General features: G+C 39.5%; 1 protein-coding gene and 1 long non-coding RNA gene across 8 annotated transcripts in view; one reads left to right on the top strand and one right to left on the bottom strand.

Moving 5' to 3' along the window:
• cg (combgap) overlaps positions 1-3,101 on the top strand; it is a 72,713-nt gene extending 69,612 nt beyond the window's left edge. For 5 of the 7 annotated variants that reach the window (XM_067773754.1, XM_067773758.1, XM_067773757.1 and 2 more), the window contains one exon: positions 1,953-3,101. In XM_067773754.1, coding sequence (XP_067629855.1) covers positions 1,953-2,120 — 168 coding nt within the window. In that variant the 3' untranslated portion in view covers positions 2,121-3,101. Of the gene's footprint in view, positions 1-1,932 lie in introns of all 7 variants that reach the window. The other 2 variants (XR_010951113.1, XR_010951114.1) reach the window with 2 other exon arrangements.
• On the bottom strand, positions 2,086-5,312 carry LOC137244575 (uncharacterized). The gene is made up of 2 exons (XR_010951115.1): positions 3,119-5,312; positions 2,086-3,012 (listed from the first exon to the last, which is right to left on the bottom strand). It is a non-coding gene; the product is annotated as an uncharacterized lncRNA (long non-coding RNA).
• Between the last annotated feature and the right edge of the window lie 17,365 nt (positions 5,313-22,677).

Genomic DNA, 22,677 nt, shown 5'->3' with positions numbered 1-22,677 from the left:
CTTTAAAATCGACGAAGAGGTGATATGTGTCGATTTTTTTTCGCGGTTTTTTTCCAAGATTTGGCGCATTGTGAAAATCTGGTCGATGGGAGATTTGCCAGGACTGAAGCCGCACTGATAAGGTCCAATCAGCCGATTCACGGTGGGATTCAATCTTTCACACAATACACTTGATAGGACTTTATCCGCGATAGTTGGCGCAGTTTACAGTATCCCCTTTATTGTGGACTGGGCAAAGAACACTTAGATTCCAATCGAGGGCTTGCACTCGTCCGACCATATTTTGCGAAGAAGCTGATGCATGCGACTTACCAACTCTTCGCCGCCGTATTTGAATAGCTCCGCAGGCAATCCATCGGCGCCCGCGCCCTTGTTGTTTTTCAATCTGGTTATTGCTATTCAGACTTCGTCATAATCGGGTGGGGGACATTTATTCCATTATCATCGATTGCGGGATCGGGTTCGTCATCCCTGTGCGGTAAATCGCTGTCTCCATTTAGGAGAGCAGAGATGTGTTCCCTCCATAATCTAAGTACTCTCTGGACATCAGTTACAAGGTCGCCGTTTTCGTCGCTCAAGCTCCTCGCACTCACGCCTTGCTCTCTGCTTTTTTCTTCCTGAGAAGGCGTCTCGCTTACGTTTTCAACTCGCGTTAGCGTTCACACACTCCTCTTGTTGCGCTCACTTTTAACGTAGCCCTGTAGGCAGCGCGGCATTCTTTATCGTACCAGTTCTTTTTCCTTGGTCGCCGCTAACCAATTTTTTCCTCGGCGGCAGTACGAAGTGCTTTGGAGATATGCTCCCACTGCTCCTGCATTCCGCCGGGTTGAGTTGTGCTCTCAGAGAGCAGGTGTGAGAGTCGAGTTGCGAAATCATTGGCAATCTGTTGCGATTGCAGCCTTTCGACGTCTAGGTTTGTGTTTTTTGTTCCTTGGTTTTAGCCGCGCACAGGCGGGTGCGTATTTTGGCTGCGACGAGAGGATGGTCCGAGTCGATGGTAGGTCCTCGGATCGTGCGCACATCTAAAACCTGGAGGCATGCCGTCCGTCTATCACAACGTGGCCGATCTGATTGCGAGTATTTCGAAGGGGGACAGTCATGTAGCTTGATGTATCTTTTTATGCATGAACCTCGTGCTGGATATGACCATGTTTCGAGCACCGGCAAAGTCAATCAGCCTCATTCCAAGTTTCATTGTGTAGGTTGAACTTTCCGATTGTGGGGCTTAAAACACCTTCTGTGGCCACCCTGGCGTTAAAGTCGCCAAGCACGACTTTTATATCATGGCGGGGGAAGCGCTCGTATGTGCGTTCCAATTGTTCATAAAAAGCGTCTTTCACCTCATCTCGGTGCATACGAGCAGATGATTGATATATTAAAAAAAATTTGGTTTTATTCGGATAGCGGCGAGACGTTCATCCACAGCCGTGAACGCCAATACTTGGCGACAGAGTCTCTCTCCCACCACGAATCCGACGCCGAAGTTGCGCTTATTTGTATGGACTCCAATAAATGGCACAGTTTTTAATCTTCTTTCTTCCTTGCTTCGTCCAACGCATTTCTTGGATGGCGGTGATGTCAGATTTCGCCTTGACGAGGACATCAAGTAGCCGGGCATCTGCACCAATCCCATTCAGGGAGCGAACGTTCCAGGTGCATGCCCTCAAATCATTGTCCTTCAAACGTTTGCCGTGTTCGTCATCAGTAAATGGTTGTCTTTATCCGAGGCTTTGTTGAGTTATTTATTGGAGTGTGGTTTGTTTGTTTTATTCCGTTATTGTTACTCGTGTTGCTTGTGTTTAGCCCCAAATCTTCCAGACGAATGAGAAAAAATATGTATATATACCACATTCGTAACATACGTAATTCATAAGGAATTTATTACAATAATATATCGATTTATTTTTTAATTTGAATTTAAAGTAGAAACAGTTTTTCTTTATTCCATTTAGGATTTAACACAAGAAAAGCACAGTCGCTCGCGGAATTTTCAACAACCACAACCTGCTATGCTGATTGGTAGTCATCAGGCGGTTCATCTGCAGCTCCTGCCAGGTACCAATACAGCTCAAGTAATAAAATACGAAATAAATATACCGCAGGAGAATCAAAGTGGTTGAGTTAATAATTGAGATAATATAAAAGCGTTGTAATATTTTAAATTTACAAAGGTAAAAAAGGGTAAACACGTATGTATTAATGTTTGTGGGTGTACATTCGAATGTCGGCTGGGTGGAAGTGGATTCATTTGTACGCTATTCAAGTGTAGTACATACCTGTTTTCAATTGTTTCTTCTTTTTTAGTTTGTAAGTTTTATTGTTTTTCTTTTTTACGTGTACACCTGTTTTTTTTTTGACAATTTTGGTAGGAATTGCTAAGTGTTTCTATTTGTGTAAATAATTTGTTCATTAAAAAGCATAACCACATTTATAAATTGTAATATTTTAAGTCCTCAAGACCATAATTATTAACAACAAAGTTTTTTTTATTAAGATAACATTGTTGAGCTGAGAAATACATAATTTGTAAAGGCACATACATACAAATGTACATTAATATGTATATTGTGTTGAATTGCGTGGCAATTAGCTATGGTGAATCTAAAGTCGTGATAGGTCCTAAGTTGTACACATTAGGTCATACACAATTAAGGATTTTAAGTTCGTGTTGATTATGTTCCGAGTTGTTTTTAGTCCTCACCGATGCCCTCTCATATACATATTACATGCATAAACAAATTAAATATATAACGTTAAGGGCGCTTAGTTCGTGAATCAGAGAAGAATTTCACCTTCATACCGACATTTTATTTTAAATTACAATGTCTGATAAATACTTAGTATAATACAGATGCAAAACATAGTATGTTGTATGTAAGAGTACTATACATATATGATTACATAGAAAAGTAGCAAAGAAAGCAAAAACATACATAATCATGTGCTAACATGACAAAGCATAGTTGTATAATATTAGACTTACGTGCTTAAGAAATGAATGAATAGTAATAACTAAATATATATTTTAATATAATAAGCATAAAAAGTAATGAAAAAATAAGAATACAATAAAAACACAAATTCATTTAAAGCAAAACATATATTTCAAATTACTTACTTAATTGGCGCTTAACCTTCTAAACGGTTATGGTCGTCCAACAACGCGCCAGTCGCTCCTTCGCTCCGCCAACCGGCGCCAATTGGACACACCAAGGGAGTTTAAATCGTTTTCCACCTGGTCCTTCCAACGGAGTGGGGGCCGCCCTCTACCTCTGCTTCCATAGACGGGTTCCGATAGAAACACTTTCTTGGCCGGAGCATCATCATTCATTCGCATAACATATTTCAAATAAACATCATTAATTAGTGTGGGTGTGTGGCATAAATTGAAAAATAGTTTAGGGCAGAGATCATTAGCTGGTGAAATAATTACTCCCGCTCATTTCACACATATTATCATTCTCTTCTGTTTAGTAGTTGCAGAGTAGCAGAGTTGTAACATCGCAAAAGGCTATTGGTTATTTGGGCGTTTCAAAAGCCATGTGCAAACAATCGCTCATGCCCAGAATGTTTAATGTTATATTTTGTGTTAACAAAATATTATTTTCATAGCGTATTTACAATTTATTTTTCAGTGGTAACAAGCGTGCGTACATACGCTGCACCTCGTTGCTCGCTAATCAACTACTGTAGCACAACCACTACGATGATTTTACTCTTACCAACACATCCACAGTTTTAATTCTGGTGACCACTGGTTTAGGGCACTCTGCTAATTATAAAATGCCAAGAAAAGCTTATTGTACAATCGTCTATTAGCTACGCATTGGTAACACTGAGTGGGACGGCACAATTGCGTCACCACCGTAGCCGGAAATTGCAACGTTGGCGTCAAGTGAAGAAATGCAACAAATTATATTGTCATTGACTCTCTGGTCCACCCTGATTGAAACTGCAACTTTCCTAGGACTCCTCTTAGAGGATATCGATGACAATTTGTATGTGATCGCACCTATTGGATGGGGCGAAGCATAGCTGGAAGAAGAACAAGAGAAGAAAATGCGCCAGCGCCGCAATGTGCTTAAGACCCCATTGTGTGTTAAAACGTCATATGACGCAGGGAAGTCAAGATACAAGGAGTTTATTTACTCATTCATTCTGAAACTTCGGAACAGTAGTATCGATGGTGTGTCTAGGAAGTAAATTTAAATACTTCCGGCATTTTGCTATTTTTTAATATTTCAAAACAAAAACAGCTAGTTGGCAAAGAAATTATTCGGCGTGTTACTTCTGTGTGGACTTGTTTATTCCCTTTCGGGTAAACTGTCGATTATTCTACTATTCCTATCTTGTATCCAAAATGAGTAAGTATATCTATATTTTGATATATAAAATTCAAATTATGTATGTAGGTATAGATCGGGATGCGTCCTAAACGGATCGACCGATCACAACCAAATTTGCACAACCCACTAGAAACCTTCCAGGGATGGTCATAGGCTAAAAATAATTTCGATATATAAAAGGGGCGTAACACCTGCCATACAAATTAAATCTTTGGTACTGCATAACTCTGAAGGTATTCATGCTAAAACATTGAAATTCAGTAACTAGTTACATGAGGTCAATCCCTAACACCACCAAGAAAATGTGGAGGGAGAAGGGGGCGTGGCACCTCCCATACAAATGGAATATATCATACTGCATATCTGGATGTAGTAATGGTAGGAGTCCTAACACCTCCAGTAAAATATAGAATTGGGAAAAGGGGGCGTGGCACCTTCCCTACAAATGGGATATTTCAGAACTATGGCTGCCGTACAAACATGGGTTATTTTAACAGCTAAAGTTTGACTACAGAGTTGAGGCTGTTATTCCTTTTGGACGTTTAGTAGTCTGCCGGCGTTAAAAAATTTGGTTAGCTTCAGTCTATCTACGTCTTCTATATCTATATAAAATTCAAACAATGTGCATTAACGAGCTCGAGTACTCAGAGCAATCGCTGCTGAAATGGTGTGGGTAGGACGTAGATGAGGTCATTGAAACTAAAGTTTATTGCTGGCCTAGGATGATAGGATGTTGAAAAGTGGTGCAAAAACGAATTGGTTGCAATGCAATGGAAAAAAGTTAACGGAAACCTAGAAATATTGCTGGTATTTATGTATGTATGTATGTATGTGCTCCGCCAAAAAAATTGACATGACTCCGACAAAACTAAGTCGGGGCACCCCATGACTGCCGAACACCCAAAACTTCCAGGTATGACGTTCGATCATCATAATTTAATGGAAATTTTGACCTTTGCACGGCAAGTCACGTCAGTTATTCGTGTTAATTTTCTACTAATTGAAAAACCTGCGTGAACCCAGGATCTTCGATGTGGTAAGCAGAGCATGCTACCATCACATCACGGTGGCCGCCTATATAATTTATTTTTGATAAAGTACGTTTCATTACTGCTATCAACCTCGCGTTTATTACTCACAATAAACAGCTGTTGGTTTGTTGGTTTTGGTGGTACCACCTTGGAGATTTTTTTCAACTCCATCTCAACTCGATATACAATGTAGGATATCAACTGTTAACCGGGGATTGCCCGTATCGCTTTAAATGTATGAAAACATTTATTTCAAGCAATTTTTAATTTTATAATTTATTTAATAATTTGGGAAACATTTAAACAACGTGACATCAGGAGGGACAAGGCGAAAACTTTTAATTATACAAAATTTCTGAATAGTTGGATAGTGATTGGAGAATGAAGTTGGATATCAACTAGAGAACTATCTGATTTAAAAATAATAAAATAATGATCTTGGATATCACTTCGGGAGCTAGATATATATTTCGCTGGAGAATTTTTTTCCTTGTTTGTTGGGTAACAAAATCCAGTTGTCGTATCTACAAATTATCTAGATAATAAAAACCCAACGTTGCAGTACAAAAAAGGATACATACCCCAGGGGCGGCCTTAAACTGAGACTAAAAACTGCTCAGTAGTTTAACTGGAGTTTAAATGTGGCTAGAGTTTAAATAAACTTAGTTTAAGCTTATCTTAACCAACTACTGAAAAACCGGGCCTTAGGGTTTGTATTAAGACCAGGGCTCGAATTGTAACATCCGTGATCCTATAACTCGTCACGTAAAAACATGATTTTCGGGTTTTGACATACGTGAACGTACGACTTCGATTCGAGACAGTGCTCTGGCACATTCCTACTAAATAGTCACTACCGGCATTGCGCTGGTAGCCACCGCTAGCAAGAAGTGAAAGCGTGACTGCCAATTGCAAAATTGGAGGAACCACTTTGGCATCGGCTTGCTTCAAATTTAATTTCTCCAGAAGGTAACTAAAAGCTTCTTTAGTTAAGCGAAATCTCTTCAAGAATCTGAAATAATTTTTTGTTACCAAGAAATAATACATGAATGATATGCTTACGCTAAGTCCAACGGGTTACTGCGTTCTCTTAGCCGCCTCCGGACAATTTTTTCATCGCCTTCGCTATCACTTGAGCTCAAACAAAATAATAAAATTGGATCCATCGTAATTATTTACATTATTTTTTATATTTTTTGCAACCAATTTGACAGTTCAAAATCTATTGTGAGCTAAAAATACAATCCAATCTAATGTGGCTCGTAAAAATTATTGTGAATTGAAAATAAATTACGTTCCGTTCGATATCGTATGTTATAATCCCATTTTGTTTATACGTCTGACGTATCACGTAATTTTCTTTCGTATGGTTACCGATCCGTGATCGTATGTTACGATTCGAGCCCAGACGTGTATACGCGTTTCTATTTTTAGATTTTTCAAACTTTAGCTTTCATGGTTGCTGATTTGCTTATATGTTGAAAAAATTTACTACAGTTTGTGACGAAGCAAATGCATAGCCGTATGTTTTGTTAGTTTATTGTGTAAATATGTATACTGTAACAAATTTACTTGCAATGCCCCTTATTTGCAATCTTCTACTAAGGTTCGAAACACTAAACTGTTGAATAAATAACTCCAATATTGAATAATGGAAAAATGGCCTTTATTAAGGTACTTCACAATAACACCTATAGCTTGCTTAATTAAATCAAACTGATGGATAGCTTAAATGAAACTGAACTCTCGCCTACACTGTTGTCGCTATTTTATACTGTCCGACCTCCTCGTTGCATATTTCTAGGCTTTTCTAATTCTAATAACTAGTTAGTTATAAATTCCTCAGCTACAACTACAGATGTTTAATTTTTATAGCTTATCTCATACCCCATGCGCTTGTATGTGTGAGCGATACTTCCACAATCATAATTGCATACCTTTAGGAGCATATCAGATAAGATATCTGCATGTGTTTGTGCATCTCTTCTCCGCTGCGTGTACGTACATAGGTGTAGACAAAATGATTAAATTATTGATATGCATTCACGTCACTGCTTAGCATTGACATAGAGATGGCAGTACCCCTTAGTGTTGCTAACATTCGTAACACTGCCCTCCACCTAAGTCTGATCGTCCCGGTCAGACAAATCTCTCGATCTAAACGCTACCAGCCTTTCCAAATGGACCACTTTCATTTTGGTTCGTGGTTTACCGATGGTTTGTATGCGCTACAGTACATCGTTAATCCGTTTTACGACTTTGTATGGGCCTTCCCAATTACAAACCTTTTTTCCGTTGTGGGTTGTATAACAGCACCAAATCTCCTTCCTGAAAACCTTCCGAATTAATTGCTTTGTCGTATCTGGCTTTCATCTTGTCACTCATAATCTTTGTTCGTTGCCTTATCAGATTGTGTATCTCAGCTCTTCTTCCAAATCACCAGTGGATTTCTTGACATTTCTCTCCGCATCGGCATCTATCCCAAACTTTAAATAAGCTGGCAGTCTAAGGTCATTGCCAAAAATTACTTTTGCAGGGGTTTGGCCCGTTGTCTCATGCACTGCTGATCGGTAAGCCATCAAGAATAATGGTATGCGGGTATCCCACTCTTTATGGAACTTGTCCACTACTTTCCTTAAGTGCTCCTCCAATGTTCTATTGAATCGTACCACCATACCATCGGACTGAGGATGCAATGCAGTTGTCCGTGTTTTTCGAATGCCCAATGATTTACACATTTCCTGGAACACAACTGATTCGAAATTCCTGCCTTGGTCAGAATGTAACTCCATTGGCACACCATACCTTGCAACCCAATTGTTTATAACCACCTCTGCTACTGTTTCCGCTTCTTGATTTGGAATTGGGTATACCTCTGACCATTTGCTGAAATAATCCATATCTACCAGTACATATTTGTTTCCGCCGTATCTAGTAGGAAATGGACCGGCGACATCCATAGCGATCCTTTCAAATGTCGCACCTGAGTTATATTGCTTCATCTGGCCATGACTTCGGGTTTTGGGCCCTTTCGTTCTGCTGCAAACCTCGCAGTTCGCAATCCACTCAGTGGCCGACTGACGGCAACCAAACCAATAGAATCTCTGTTTAATCTTCTCGAGCGTCTTCGTGATTCCAAGATGATCTCCGCTTGGACCATTATGCAGCTCGCTGAGCACGTCAGGAATCCTCTTTCTGGGAACAACTATCAGTTTCTTTTTCCTTTGACCATCCTCACTCTCCCATACTCGATGCAAGCAACCGGATATCAATTCGAAACTGTTACACTGTGCCCAATATGACTTCGCAATGGGACTCTCTGCTGACATATCCTCTCTGCTTGGTCTTTCGTTTCGTTCGAGCCCTTGCATAACATGTGACAGATCTGTATCTTCTAGCTGACACTTTCTTAGTTGTTCCTTGTCCCATTCATCCGTACACGTTATAGTCATTAGCCGGATATCTATAATGTCTTCTTTAACCTCGGCCTTTGAACAGTGCTTGCATTCCAAACTACGTGGTCTTCGAGACATTGCATCGGCATTCCCATGGGTAATACCTTTTCGATGCTCAATGGAAAAGTCATAGCTTTGCAGTCGCTCGATCCACCGTGCCAATTGTCCTTCCGGATTACGGAACTGCAGAAGCCATTTTAACGCTGCGTGATCTGCCCTGACACGGAATCGCTGGCCGTAGAGGTATTTGTGAAAATGTTTAATGCACTCTACCAATGCCAACAGCTCTCTCTGCGTAACGCAGTAGTTCCTCTCTGATTTTCCAATCGAACGGCTGTAATATACAACTACCTTCTCCTGTCCATCGACCAGTTGTGATAAAACGCCTTCTATAGCATATCCACTCGCATCTGCATCTAGAATAAATGTTGCTCCTGGAATCGGATATGCCAACATTGGGGCAGTGCACAAACGCTCCTTCAGTGTTTGGAAAGCCACTTCTTGCTCTTTCTTCCATTCAAAAGCTTTATTTTTTCTTGTAAGCTCATGTAGGCTATGTGCTACGCTGGAAAAATTAGGTACAAATCGGCGGTAATATGTGCACAGCCCAAGGAAACTTCTCAATTCATATAGGTTCTGTGGTCTTGGCCAATCCTTTACAGCCTCTATCTTTTCGTTCACAGTGCAGATGCCCTCTGTCGTTACCTTGTTACCCAAATAATTTACTTCCTTTTTAAACAGCGCACACTTTTTGGGACTTAACTTGCGACCAGCGCCAGCTATTCTCTGGAAAACTTCCTCCAAGTTCTTAAGATGTTCATCAAAGTTCTTGCCCAATACGATAATGTCCAGGTACACCAAGCATGTTTTCCAATGTAGACCTTTCAGAACCTGGTCCATAAGTCTCAAAAGTAGCTGGTGCATTACAAAGTCCAAAAGGCATCACTGTAAATTGCCAAAGGCCATCACCGACACTGCAGGCTGTTTTCTCTTTATCTTCCTCCTTCACCTCAACTTGCCAGTAACCGCTTTTCAAGTCCAGTGTGGAAAACCATTTCGTATCAGATAGCGAGTCCAGAGTGTCGTCAATTCTTGGCAATGGGTAGCTATCCTTTTTCGTAACGTCACTCAACTTCCGGTAGTCCCGCAAAACCTCATTTTTCCGTCCTTCTTCTTTACAAGTACTACCGGTGAGCTCCATGGACTAGCTGATGGTTGGATGACGCCGCTGTCGCTCATTTCTTGTACGATTTGACTCACAACTTCCCGTTTCGCCAGTGGAACACTACGAGGAGCTTGACGTATCGGCCTCGCCTCTCCAGTGTCAATTTGATGCTTAGCAACATTGTTGCGGCCTGGTTTGGAACCATCCTGGTCAAATATGTTCGCGTACTTTAAGAGCAGTTGTTTTGCCTTACTCTGATAGGTTTCCTTTAGCCCCTGCGTCCATGCTTGATGTCATTTGTAAGATCATTATTACTAGATGAAACGTGTTCCTAGAGCTGTTCACAGTTAATAACTACTTCAGCCTCTTGACATCTTCCCAAAATAGCTCCTTTGGTCAAATTGAATGGTGACTTGAACTCATTGAGTACTCTTACCGGAATACGTCCATCTTGTTTTGTCATAGCCAGGGTTTTTCCTACAAGCATGTTCAGTGCTGATTTGTTTGCTGCTTCGACAACCCACAATTTGTTTGTACCACAATCTCCATCAACCTTTGCCCAGATGACTGCTTCGGATTTTGGTGGTATTTGCTGACTCTCTTCCACCAGCACTCGTTTACTGCTGTAGCCTCTCTCGTAGCCGAAATTAAGTGGCACATTCATGTTCTTATATCGCATCGTCTTGCTTTGCATATCGATCTTGATGCCTTGGTTGATTAAGAAGTCCACTTCAGTTATGATTTCATCAACAATATTTGCCACTAAAAATTGTGTAGTACCGTGACGTTCCCAATTGCTACTTCACATTCTATTCTCTTGCTCCAAGCAATGGTCTTATCTTTTTGTTGACTAAATTCGCTCGAATGATGGAATGAGATGCACCCGTATCTACAGTCAGTAAACCTTCCTTTCCATCCACATGTCCTCCAACAGTAAGATTGCTCGATCTTCTTCCAATCTGCGAGATAGAGATTATGGGGCATTCAATTGCGGGAGCCAGCTGTCGCCCCTTGCGGCTGACTCGATTTAGTTTAACGATTGAGTGGTCTTGGAGATTTGCTCATCTCCCTCTGCTCTGCGTTTACGACCACCCACATTGTTGGAACTGTTAGGGTTGGTGTTGCAATAACGCGCAATATGCCCTGGCTTTCCACACTTAAAGCATTTGACTGCATCATTATTCTTCTGCTGCGTACCATTCAATGCTTCCAAAATTGCGTCTACCCAGTCTGGCCTTTCCACTTCCACTTACTCAAAAGTGAGGCTGTTTCCTGAGTCAGTGCATGCGATACCGTTTCAGCAAATGTTAGTTTTGGATTCGCATATGTAGCCCGCTTCGTTTCCACATCTTGTATGCCATTTATGAAACTCTGGATTTTTACCCTTTCAGTGTATTCCACGGGCGGGTCCGCATTTGCAAGATGAGCCAATCTTTCAATATCTGAAGCAAACTCCTGCAATGTGTCATTTGCTTTTTGGTAGTGGTTTTGCAACTCAATTTGGAATATCTGTTTTCTATGCTCGCTTCCATAACGTCGTTCTACAGCAGCCATCAATGCTTCATAGTTGTTCCGCTATCCTTCGGGAATCGTCTGTAGGATTTCGGCTGCTGGCCCCTTCAATGCCACGAACAGTGCAGCAACTTTATCTTCCGCATTCCAGTTGTTCACTGCTGCGGTCTTCTCAAACTGTAGCTTTTAGACCTGGAAAGGAACAGAACCGTCAAAGGATGGTGTTTTTACTTTTGGATTACTCGTTGAAACTGCTGGGCGATTTAGTTGCAACTGCTCGATACGTCCTCTTAAAGTATCCACCTCGGCCTCGATTTTTTCCTCAAACTGTAGAATTTTTGTATCCTGGGCCTCCAGCTTCGATGTTACCCTTATCTCATGTGCCTCCAGCTGCGAGGATATGCGGGCCTCCTGTGCTTTCAACTGCTCAGCCAACTGAGTTGTCATATATGTCTTTTGCTCTTCCAGTTGGGATGCCATATATGTCTTCTGCTCTTCCAGTTGTGATGACATATTTGTGGATATTTGTGATGGCATTTCTGTTATACGTGCCTCCTGCGCTTCCAGATGGGATGCCAATTGCGACGACATGGATGCTACTGTCGATGTTTGTGCAGATATTGCAGCCAATATCATGTTCAAGTCTGTGCTGGTAACTGTCTGCGATGTTTCGTTTTTCTCTTCAATTTTTGTTGTCTCCTCGCCATCAAGATGAAAGACATACTCTTCCACGTTAATTCCCTCTAATTCCATTGCCTCTCGTAGTCGTGCCTAAAGTTCGAGTTTATTGCCGGTTGTATTCAATCCACGGCTGTCCAACTCCTTCAGTTGCTGGATCTTCAATTCACTGAACTTTGCCATGTCCTTGTTGTCCTCTGGAATTTATTCAACAATTCCTCTTCTGACACCAATTGTAACGAATTTACTTGCAATTTCCCTTATTTGCAATCTTCTACTAAATCACTAAACTGTTGAATAAATAACTCCAATATTAAATAATGGAAAAATGTCCTTTATTAAGGTACTTCACAATAACACTTATAGCTTGCTTAATTAAATCAAACTGATTGATAGCTTAAATGAAACTGAACTCTCGCCTCCACTGTTGTCGCCCTTTTATACTGTCCGACCTCCTCGTTGCATATTTCTAGGCTTTTCTAATTCCAGAACTTACTAGTTAGTTATAAATTTCTCAGCTACAACTAAGATGTATAATTTGTATAGCTTCTCTCATACCCCATGGGCTTGTATGTGTGAGCGATACTTCCACAATCTAAGATAAGATATCTGCATTTCTTTGTGCATCTCTTCTGCGCTGCGTGTACGTATATAGGTGTAGACAAAATTATTAAATTATTGATGTACATTCACGTCACTGCTTAGCATCGACATAGAGATGGCAGTACCCCTTAGTGTTGCTAACATTCGTAACAATACTTTACCAGTTTGCAAATCAGTGATGCTCATTTGCACAAAATCCTGTCTCTGCAGGGATTGATTAAACCATCACCTTGGGAATCTCAACTTGTTATGTTGCTGGTAAATGCACCCAAAGGTGTCAAATGCGAAGAGCATCTTCAGACCCGTAACCTCTGCTGATGTCGGTAAATTGTGGTCAACCGTCAAATCCTTGTCTAACCCTACAAAATACAACATCCATCACAATAATGTAATGCATCCTTCAGTAGACAAGGCTGACGTCGTGCAAACAGAAGGGCACATAAACACAAAAACGACTTGCCGCCCATTACCATCACCCCCACATAGGTTAAAGAAACGATTATAAAGGCCAGGAATTCCAAGTCAATAGGACTAAACGGTATAGCCATGGCAATGCTAAGACATCTTGTGCTGAGGGAAGAAGCTGCCTGACACACGTTTTAAACTTGTCGTTGAAGTCCTTTGCCTTTCCAGAACAATGGAAAATGGCAAGGATAATTCCACTTCTAAAGCCTAGAAAACCAGCTAACGGAGGTGAGTCATACCGACCGATGTCACTCTTTTCGCCAGTAGCGACGACGTTGGAATGCGTCCTGCTCCTCATTTTACGGCAGCCGCCCATCAGCATGGCTTCCGCAAAATACATAGCGCTACGACTTCGATAAACGCTATACACACCCGGATAAATTACTTACTAAACCAACCTAACCCCACCACAGGACGGCCCTCATTGCACTGGACCTGTCGAAAACTGTTGACAAAGTCAACCAGGGCACTACTATAAGGCATAGAAAGTTCAGTCCTTTCTTCTTGTCTAAACAGATATGGATCGCAAGCGTCGGTTCATTTAAGGAACGAAGCCTCCGAATTAGGAAATTTTACGGGCAACTTTTAAGTAACTGGTTGCGCTAGGGACTTAAAACTTTGAACATAGCTTAGAGACCTATTTAAATACAACACTTAGAGTAGTACTTGCTGTCATCGAGCAAAGAGCCAGCACATATGCGCCTTGGCAACCACGCTGCTGTTGGCAGCCATAATTACCGAAATATTAAAAGACTTCGTTTATTTGGAAACCAGCATTAACACTAACAACAACATCAGCTCTGAAATCCAGCCAAGAATCACTCTAGCCAATAAATGCTACTTTGGACTAGGTAGACTATTGAAAAGTAAAGCATGGACCATGACGAAATCAGATGAAGCGACTCTGGGAGTGTTAGAGAGAAAAGTTCTTGGAAAGATTTGTTGACCTCTACGCGTTGGTGATGGCGAGTATCAAAGAAGATTTAATGATGAGCTGTACGAGCTTTACGCAGACCTCAACATAGTCCAGCGAATTAAAACGCAGCGGCTAGACTGGCTAGGTCATGTTATGCGAATGAAAGATGGCGCTCTGGCTAAGAATGAGAGGAAAAAGGGCGGCCCCACTCCGCTGGAAGGACCAGGTGGAAAATGATTTAAACTCCCTTTGGCGCCAGTTGGCAGAGAGAAGAAGCCTTGTTGGACGGCCATAACCATTTAAACGGTTAAGCGCCAATTAAGTAAGTATGTAGCTGAGGGTTTGTTACCCACAACCGGCCGCTTGCGTCGCTGGCACGAGGCCCATCTTTCAAGAAGCAGACTGCAAGTGGCAAGTGGCGCGTTAAAAGTCGCTGCTGAAATTAACCTGTTCGCGCGTACCAAGCTCGGACTAAGAGTTCCGCGCTACAGTTTCCAAGACTGTCGCTAAGCAATGGCACTCAAATCACCTTTATCGAAAAGTAGCAAGCGAGCGATTTCAGGCACTCGGCGACTTCACTCGACCGCACAGTCAGAGCCCCTAGCCTGTCTACCGTAGTAGATACATACGTCAAATTAAAGTAGCTCTCGTTGCTCTTAAACTACGTCCGAAACAGCGTAAGAAATTTCGGTAAGGTAGCTACTTTTTCTGCTCCTAAGTAATTATATTATATATAAAACCAGAAATTATCCCTCCTAGACGGTCGCCTTAAGCAGAGAGTTTCATCAAATATATCGCAACGGCCATTTAGTATCCTGGCTAAAGAATAACAACGGCGGACCCACAGCCAAGCCGGAGGCGCAAAGCTGGTAAAGACCAAGTGCCAACTCCTATAAAAAATACTTTCGGACGAACGCACGCCTCCAGATTTTAATTTAAGTCCGCTCTGCGCGATCCATAAGAAAGGCGATTCCGCAAACCGTGCTAATTACTGCGGAATCAGCCTGCTTAGTATTGCGTTAAAGGTTTTATCTTATCTATCCGTATTGTGCGAAGGATTGAAGCGTAAAGTCAACGAACTGATTAGACTTAAACAGTGCAGCCTTAGAGCGTAAGTGTGGTAAACCTGTTTTCGACCAGATCTTCACTGCATGTCAAATCCTGATCACACCATATCTTTGGCAGCACGAACAACAACACGCAGTTTTTGACAATCTGAGCAAAGGTATGTTGTTGCTGTAGAGATGTTCCAACCATATAGTTAAACCATGACCCATACTCAGAATTAATTTCAGATATTGAAGTTTAAACACTTTCTTTTGTTCGTCGATTTTGATAAAATTTTAAGGTACATGTACATATATATTTTCAGATTCATTAAAGCTTCTTATATTTTGTAGCTATGTTATACCATTTTCCCACAGAAACTTAATCGAATCACAATTCTTTTTAATTAAATAATTAAGTTTTTCTTTCATTCAGGACCTTTTGCTTCATTAAGCGAACATCTGTCAGCAGCCCAAAAAATATTTTGTTTTTACAAAAAATAGTAAAATGGAAAGCAGCCGTACAAGATGCGTGCGCAACCACACATAGATGTTGCACCTAACCAAATATGTGCCTATTTTCGAAAAAGCCATATTAACTTTTGCAGCAAATGCAGCGAAAATTTAATTTTAGATTTTTCGTGTTTTTGTTGAAATTAATTTATTTTTGTTTGCCATTTGTTACATTGACAATGAAATTCGAAGCACCAAGCAAAACCGGGCGTGCCACCTCCTATACAAATGGAATCTTTGGTACTGCATAACCCTGAAGGTATACATGCCAGAACATTGACATTCAGTAAGGAGTTATATGAGGTCAATCCCTAACACCACCAAGAAAATGTGTAATTAGGAAAAAAGGGGCGTGGCACCTTCCCTTCAAATGGAATTTTACAGAACTATGGCTGCCGGACAAACTTAGGTTATTTTAACACCTAAAGTTGGACTGCATTGTTGAGTTTAGCTGTTATTCCTTTTGGACGTTTAGTAATCTGCCGCCATTAAAAAATTGTTTAGCTTCAGTCTATCTACATCTTCTATAAAAATCTAATTCTGTGTGTGTGTTCCCTATGGAAACGTATTTCCCACACTTCAATCATCACCAAATTTTGGCTATAGGCTCCTTCGATCAAGACGAAGGTTTTTCATATTTCAGAATTAAGAATTTTAAATTAAAGTTTTTCTTTTTGGCTATGCGAACGAGCAATCTTAGCTCCCAAAAATGATCATGTTAACAAAATCAATGATCGCATTCAAAAACAAATTGCAGTTGAAGCGACGAAATATATATAGATCGACACAGTTACAGATGAAAATCAAATTGTGAATTATCCAATTAAATTTCTAAACTCTTTAGAACCACCTGGAATGCCTGCGTATATATCAACATTGAAAATTTGAAAATTCGCTCACCAATCATGTTTCTTTGGTATTTAGACCCACCAAAATTGTGCAATGGAACCAGACTTTCCGTTAAGAAATTAATGCCGAATGTAATCGAGGCAACAATCATCAGCGGTAAATGCAAAGGTGAAGATGTGTTCATACCATGGATCCCAATGATTCCTACAGATTTGTCATTCAATTTTAAGCTCTTACAGTTTCCTGTACCCTTGCTTTTGCAATTACAATCAACAAAGCACAAGGACAATCGCTTACTGTTGCATGGCCAGCTATATGTTGCTTGCTCTAGAGTTGGAACGCCAAAAAATTTGCTTATCTTTGCAATTCTCTGATACAATAATAAAATGTTTTAAATGAAAATTTCACCAAATATGCGTTCAAAATTCGATTCAATTTACAGAACAATAAACTAAAGTATCAACAAACAAAACAGAAAAAATAACGCAACATTCATTCGATCTCTGGCGTTACAACGTACGCCGGGTAAAGCTAATCCAAAATAAATGTAAAAAACACTTCCATTTCGAAGATGAAGACGATTAAAGATGAGCGGCATGACCTAGCTAGCGAAGTTTTCTGTTTTTATTCGCTGCACTATCGCCATATCTGCGAAAATCTCATATAGCTCATCCACGCGCTTTTAGGGGGGATGGAACTCTATTTTGTATTGACTGTAATGAAATATGTAATACTAATCTACATAGTAGTTTCTTATCACAAAACGGATTTTTACTTATTTTTAATTTTTCTTGCTTTTATACGTTCTAGGGGCGGGGGAAATTTTTTTTTTTAATATAGGTATATAGTGATAACGTAAAAAAGCAAGAAAAATTAAAAATAAGTAAAAATCCGTTTTGTGATAAGAAACTACTATGTAGATTAGTATTACATATTTCATTACAGTCAATACAAAATAGAGTTCCCTCCCCCCTAAAAGCGCGTGGATGAGCTATATGAGATTTTCGCAGATATGGCGATAGTGTAGCGAATAAAAACAGAAAACTTCGCTAGCTAGGTCATGTTATGCGGATGGATGAATACGCTCCGGCCAAGAAAGAAAGTAACAGTAGTTTGTAAGCAGAGGAAAGAGAAGACGTTCACTGAGTTGGGGAGACAGTTGGAGGAAGATTTGACTCCGCTTGGTGCTCCCAATTGGTAAATTTTGGCAGGATTTACAGATCGCGTCCGGCCACATTTTTTGCTTACATTTTCTTCTTTTCTCATTCCGTACAAAAAAAGTACGAAAACTGTAAGTAAAATGTGAACAAATATGTCTTAAGCACGAGCAATGAATTCAAGTAATTTCATCCAATCGTCACTTGTAAACAACCAGCTTTTCATAATAATGCCATGAAAACTTCAACCAAAAGATATTAGGTAGTACTGTTATTTAGTTTTCAACTCGACCCACATAAACCTTTGACATAAAAATGTAGCAGGAAAATAAGAGCGGAGCAAAATACTCCGATTGGAATAAAGTCTGAACACTGCGTTAGCAATGAAACAAGTTGTCAAAAGCGTGACGTCACGCCGAGAAAATTAATTCACAGGTAACTAGTAACTATGCTTTTTTTGCTCTCTCATTTTTTAATGCGGGATCTGTTTATTGGTTCATGCATATAAGAGTCACTCTAATGATACCATCTCGCTGTTCGGGCTTCTCACACGTTTCTCAAAAGCTAGTTTGTATGAAAAACAATATTTAATTGGCTGAGGTCACTTGTTTGTTCCTTAATTATATCAGTGAGTTTTGTGTTGGTCATATAAACTTTTAAATATGATTTCAAGGTAGAATTTATTTACTCTGACAATACAATATTAAAATTCGGGTGTTTTTTGTCCAAATAGGAGGGGCTCATGTGGAGCAATTTCAAATTTAGCGTTGATCTTATGTTAATCTGTACTCACAATAGCTCTAACCCGGCAGGCACATACATATATCGCGTTTAGCTACATCTTTCTGTTATTATAAACTATATTAAAAAATGTTGCATTTTATAGGGGAAAGTGTGATACCTTTGACACCTTTTGATGAGAAAATATTTCTTGAAAGCTTATTGAAGTATCTATAAAATCAATGTTGTTATCGTATAGGCGATTATCGAGCTTTCAAACTTGTACGAAATTTTTTTTCATACGAGGTTGCAGTAAATTTTAATTTAAGATCATTTCAGAAACTACATTTTGTCAAAAGTACCACATCGAAGGGACACCTTTGTCCTTTGCAGGGGCACATGTGACAAAATTTATTTATTTCAAATTTCAGTTAAAATCCGGCTTTGTAAAGTAAGTTTGTTTTTTATTTTGCAAGCAAAAATTTTAAATACTCCAAGTACGAGTATAAAAAATTAGACGCAACCACCATTTTTGTAGAGGAGTAAAATGCTCTCCTCTCAAAAATGACATGGGGTACATATATATATTTTCATATTTTTTGATCTCCAAAGCTTTTAAGTCTTAAATACAAATTTCCGAAGTTGTTGAATTAATGTTTCTTACCACTCAATCCACTCAATTGTTAAACCAAAGCGAGGAGGCCGCAAGGGCGACAGCTGGCTCTTGCAATTGAATGGTCGAGCAATCTTACTGTCGAAGGACATGTGGATGACTGTAGAGACGGGCGAATCTCATTCCGTAATCCGATCTGATTTGGTCTATAGGAGAGTAAAGCCATTACACGGATCGAGATTGCGTACGGTCTCTGGCGAGTACAATCAAGTACAGGGAGAAGGGACAGGTGAGGTCGTAATTGGAAAGGTCACGGTTCTACACAAATTCGTTGTGCCAGATATCTTTGATGAAGTCATATTGGGAGTCGACTTCTTAGTTGGCCATAGCATCAAGATCGACATGCAAAGAAGGATTATGCGCTATAAGAACACGACAATGCCAATTAAGTTCAGTTTTGAGAAGGGGTTCCGTAGCGTATGCTGCTAAATGAGATTCGACAAATACCACAAAAGTCGAAAGCGGTAGACCGAGCAAAGATTGGTGGAATGAATGGAACACACAAATCAAAACGAATGTACCAGCGGGACAAACACTGACAAACCCAATTACACGCACTAAAACAAAGGAAAGAATTTCGCAGAAAGAATGCAAGAGTGGTTTTAAGCCAGGGCTCACTACTAATGTGAAACGTCAAAACGATACTGATTATGCAAAGCCGTGAGTCCCAAGCTTTTCGAAGTAGTCCATTGGCCAAACGCCAAAAACTGGACAAGAAAATCGAACTTCGATAACTTTTTGGAGTTTCAGAATAAATAGGTATATAAATCTTGTGTAGCAAGACAGCACATCAGTGAACTCTTCTGCCAAGGCCGGAATATAAAGTGGTAGGACAATGAGCCATTTTTTATTTTTGTTTTTTGTGTGTTCTTCGCGACTGCTAAGTGAAGTATCCTATGTCGGCTCCCGGTTCGAAATCGCCTTATCTCAAAATACTTTTAAAAAAAGATTTGTCTCAAAAGCGCCCTATATCAGAATTATGGTCAAGAACGCCTTATCTCGGAACGTTTTTCATGAAAGTCCTATCTTTCACTTATTTCATTTGTCAAAACGTATTGAAATTATGCTCAGGTGGGAATTTTTTGGGGTAAAGTTTTTTTGAATAAAATTCTGAAGTTCGGCGTTCTTTAAACAAACTCTGAAAGAACGATCAAAGCAATAAAACTTTTTAACACTTCTCAAAATATTTAGTAAAAGTTAATAAACTCTGTTGGCATTTACACAATTAGTATCACTACTAATATATTACTAAAGGTAGTTTTCTACTACAATTTTCGCAGTAGGGGATTGAACTATTCGCCGTTTTCCGTACTATACTAAAGCAACCCGTCCTGCTTTTTAAATTTGGGAGTGTCAAAGCTCTGTCATTATAAGAGAAGAAACCTATGGTAATTGAATCATGATTCTTCAGCTCAGCGATTCGAACTATAACAGAAGCTGCAGAATAATCAGGAATTTTCCTAAACTCGTCACAACTGGTGTCAGAAGAGGAATTGTTGAATACATTCCAGAGTTGCAGAACGATTACAGAAGGTGCAGAATAATCGACAATCCTCAAAATTCGCTACAATATTTTCTTTGTAGATGTGAATGAAAAAAATTTTAAATTTCTTGAAGTTTTCTGAATAGAGAGTAATAAGTTATGGTTGTACAGAACTATCACATAATTCTAAATGCATTTCTTGATTGAAGGTCGAGCAGCTCGTGTTTTCCAAAATTTAACTTTTGTTTCAAGTTTTCTTTAATTTAATTTTATGAAATCGCGCAAGTATTTATTTATTTGATTATAATGCTCAATAGATTTAGGGATTAATTTGCACAAAAACAAAATTAAATGAAAATGATTTTCCCAGGACTTGAACGTAGGAAATGAAACGGTGGCCGCCATTCCCTGCTCTCCTGTTGGCTCATAGTCAACCTCCTATCGCTCGGCAAATGGCCTTCCAGGTAAATAAACACTTCATAATCAGCATTATGGCGTACGCCAAAGTATGCTTACATGCATGAGTGATAGCCGATTTCTGAAGTCATCTTTGTGTTTCCTAGACCATTGGTTTCATTGAATCCATATTTGGTCTCTTTATGAGGACATGTTTTTCATATACATAAATATTTTCTTAAATGAACAATTTTTTAAATTAGAATATAAGAGAGGAAAAGCTGGTTGTATAGATCCATTTCGGGAACTGCTAAATTCCTTCATCGGCAACGTTTTTGGCGCCATTGCTACAACCATTCAGCTATCACAGCGGTTGTTTGTTTGTCTTAATTATTTCTACTGCTATCCTGTTTGTTGCCAATTGATTTTCAAAGCGCTGCGATATCTGTTGCAGAAACAATGTAAAAAATTGAACTTGTTTCATGGCAATGATGCCATAGCACAGATTGGCACTTTTTCCCCGTCCTCTGGGATGTATTAACAAATTTTTGTTGTTATATCGGCCTACTAATTTGTATGATCGCGGGTTCGAATAATGATAAAATAACACAGGCCGACGGCATCTCAGACCCGGTTTATATATTTTCGAAGAATTTTGATGCGATGAATCGAAATCTGGTCTCAAAATTGCTCTATCAGCTCTGGTTTTCGAGATATCCTAACCTAAAAGTTCAAAAAAACACCGTTTTTGCCCATATTTGAGGTTATGTAGCCTTGGAGATGTTTTATTTCACAAAATTAAAGGATGGTATCTTTAAGTACAAGTTTTCTTCTTTCAAATTGTGTTGAGTTTGCTCAAATGTCATTTTTTTTCGCTGGGATATCGCATTTTGAAATTTTCATGTTTCCAAATTTTCCTACACCTGAAAATCGATTGAGATAACATAGACATGATATAGTCGATTACTAATTTTCTTGAATTGAGTCTTATTTTTCTTAAAATTTTGTCTCACACCATAAGTGTGCTTACTCACCACACCCCTACACTATCTAACCCTCGGGTACCAAGTCACACACAGCCCTAACCCCTAGAAACCACCCCTATCATACCGCAAGCAGGCTAACCCACTTAACCCTGGGGACAGCGTTTACTGCATATTTTTCTTAAAATAAGTCTTATTTATCTTACAAATCAGTAGGTCGATATAACAACAAACAATTTTTTATTCAAATTTTCGTGTCGTTGCGCAGGCAAAACAATGAAACAAGGCGAATTCAACCAATTCGCCGTGCTGAAGAATGCCAAGTCAAAAGAAAATTTTAGTTGATTTCGATTAACTGCCATATTAAAGTACAAGGCGCTGTATGGAAAATAATCAACAAGAAGCAATCAGCTGTTGGGATAACAACACCTGTACTGAATTCGCATTGCAATGAAATATCCACAATAGTCAAACTAACAAGACGTTGACACTTTCGTTTTCTTCAAAAAACAGGTTGACATAATTATTGTTTTTGCTTCAATAGTTCTTTTACATCTTCCACTTAAATATAGTGACTGATTAAAAGAAGGAAATAAAGTAAGGACGGTCCTTTGGACGATTTCATTACCTATCGAATAATTAATTTCAAGGCGAATTTATACCAGGTGGTGGCAAAGCGAATTCAC

This window comes from Eurosta solidaginis, chromosome 3 (assembly GCF_040869045.1).
Source record: "Eurosta solidaginis isolate ZX-2024a chromosome 3, ASM4086904v1, whole genome shotgun sequence".
In the NCBI taxonomy this organism is placed as follows: Eukaryota; Metazoa; Arthropoda; class Insecta; order Diptera; family Tephritidae; genus Eurosta; species Eurosta solidaginis.
This window is presented reverse-complemented; position numbering and strand designations above follow the sequence as displayed.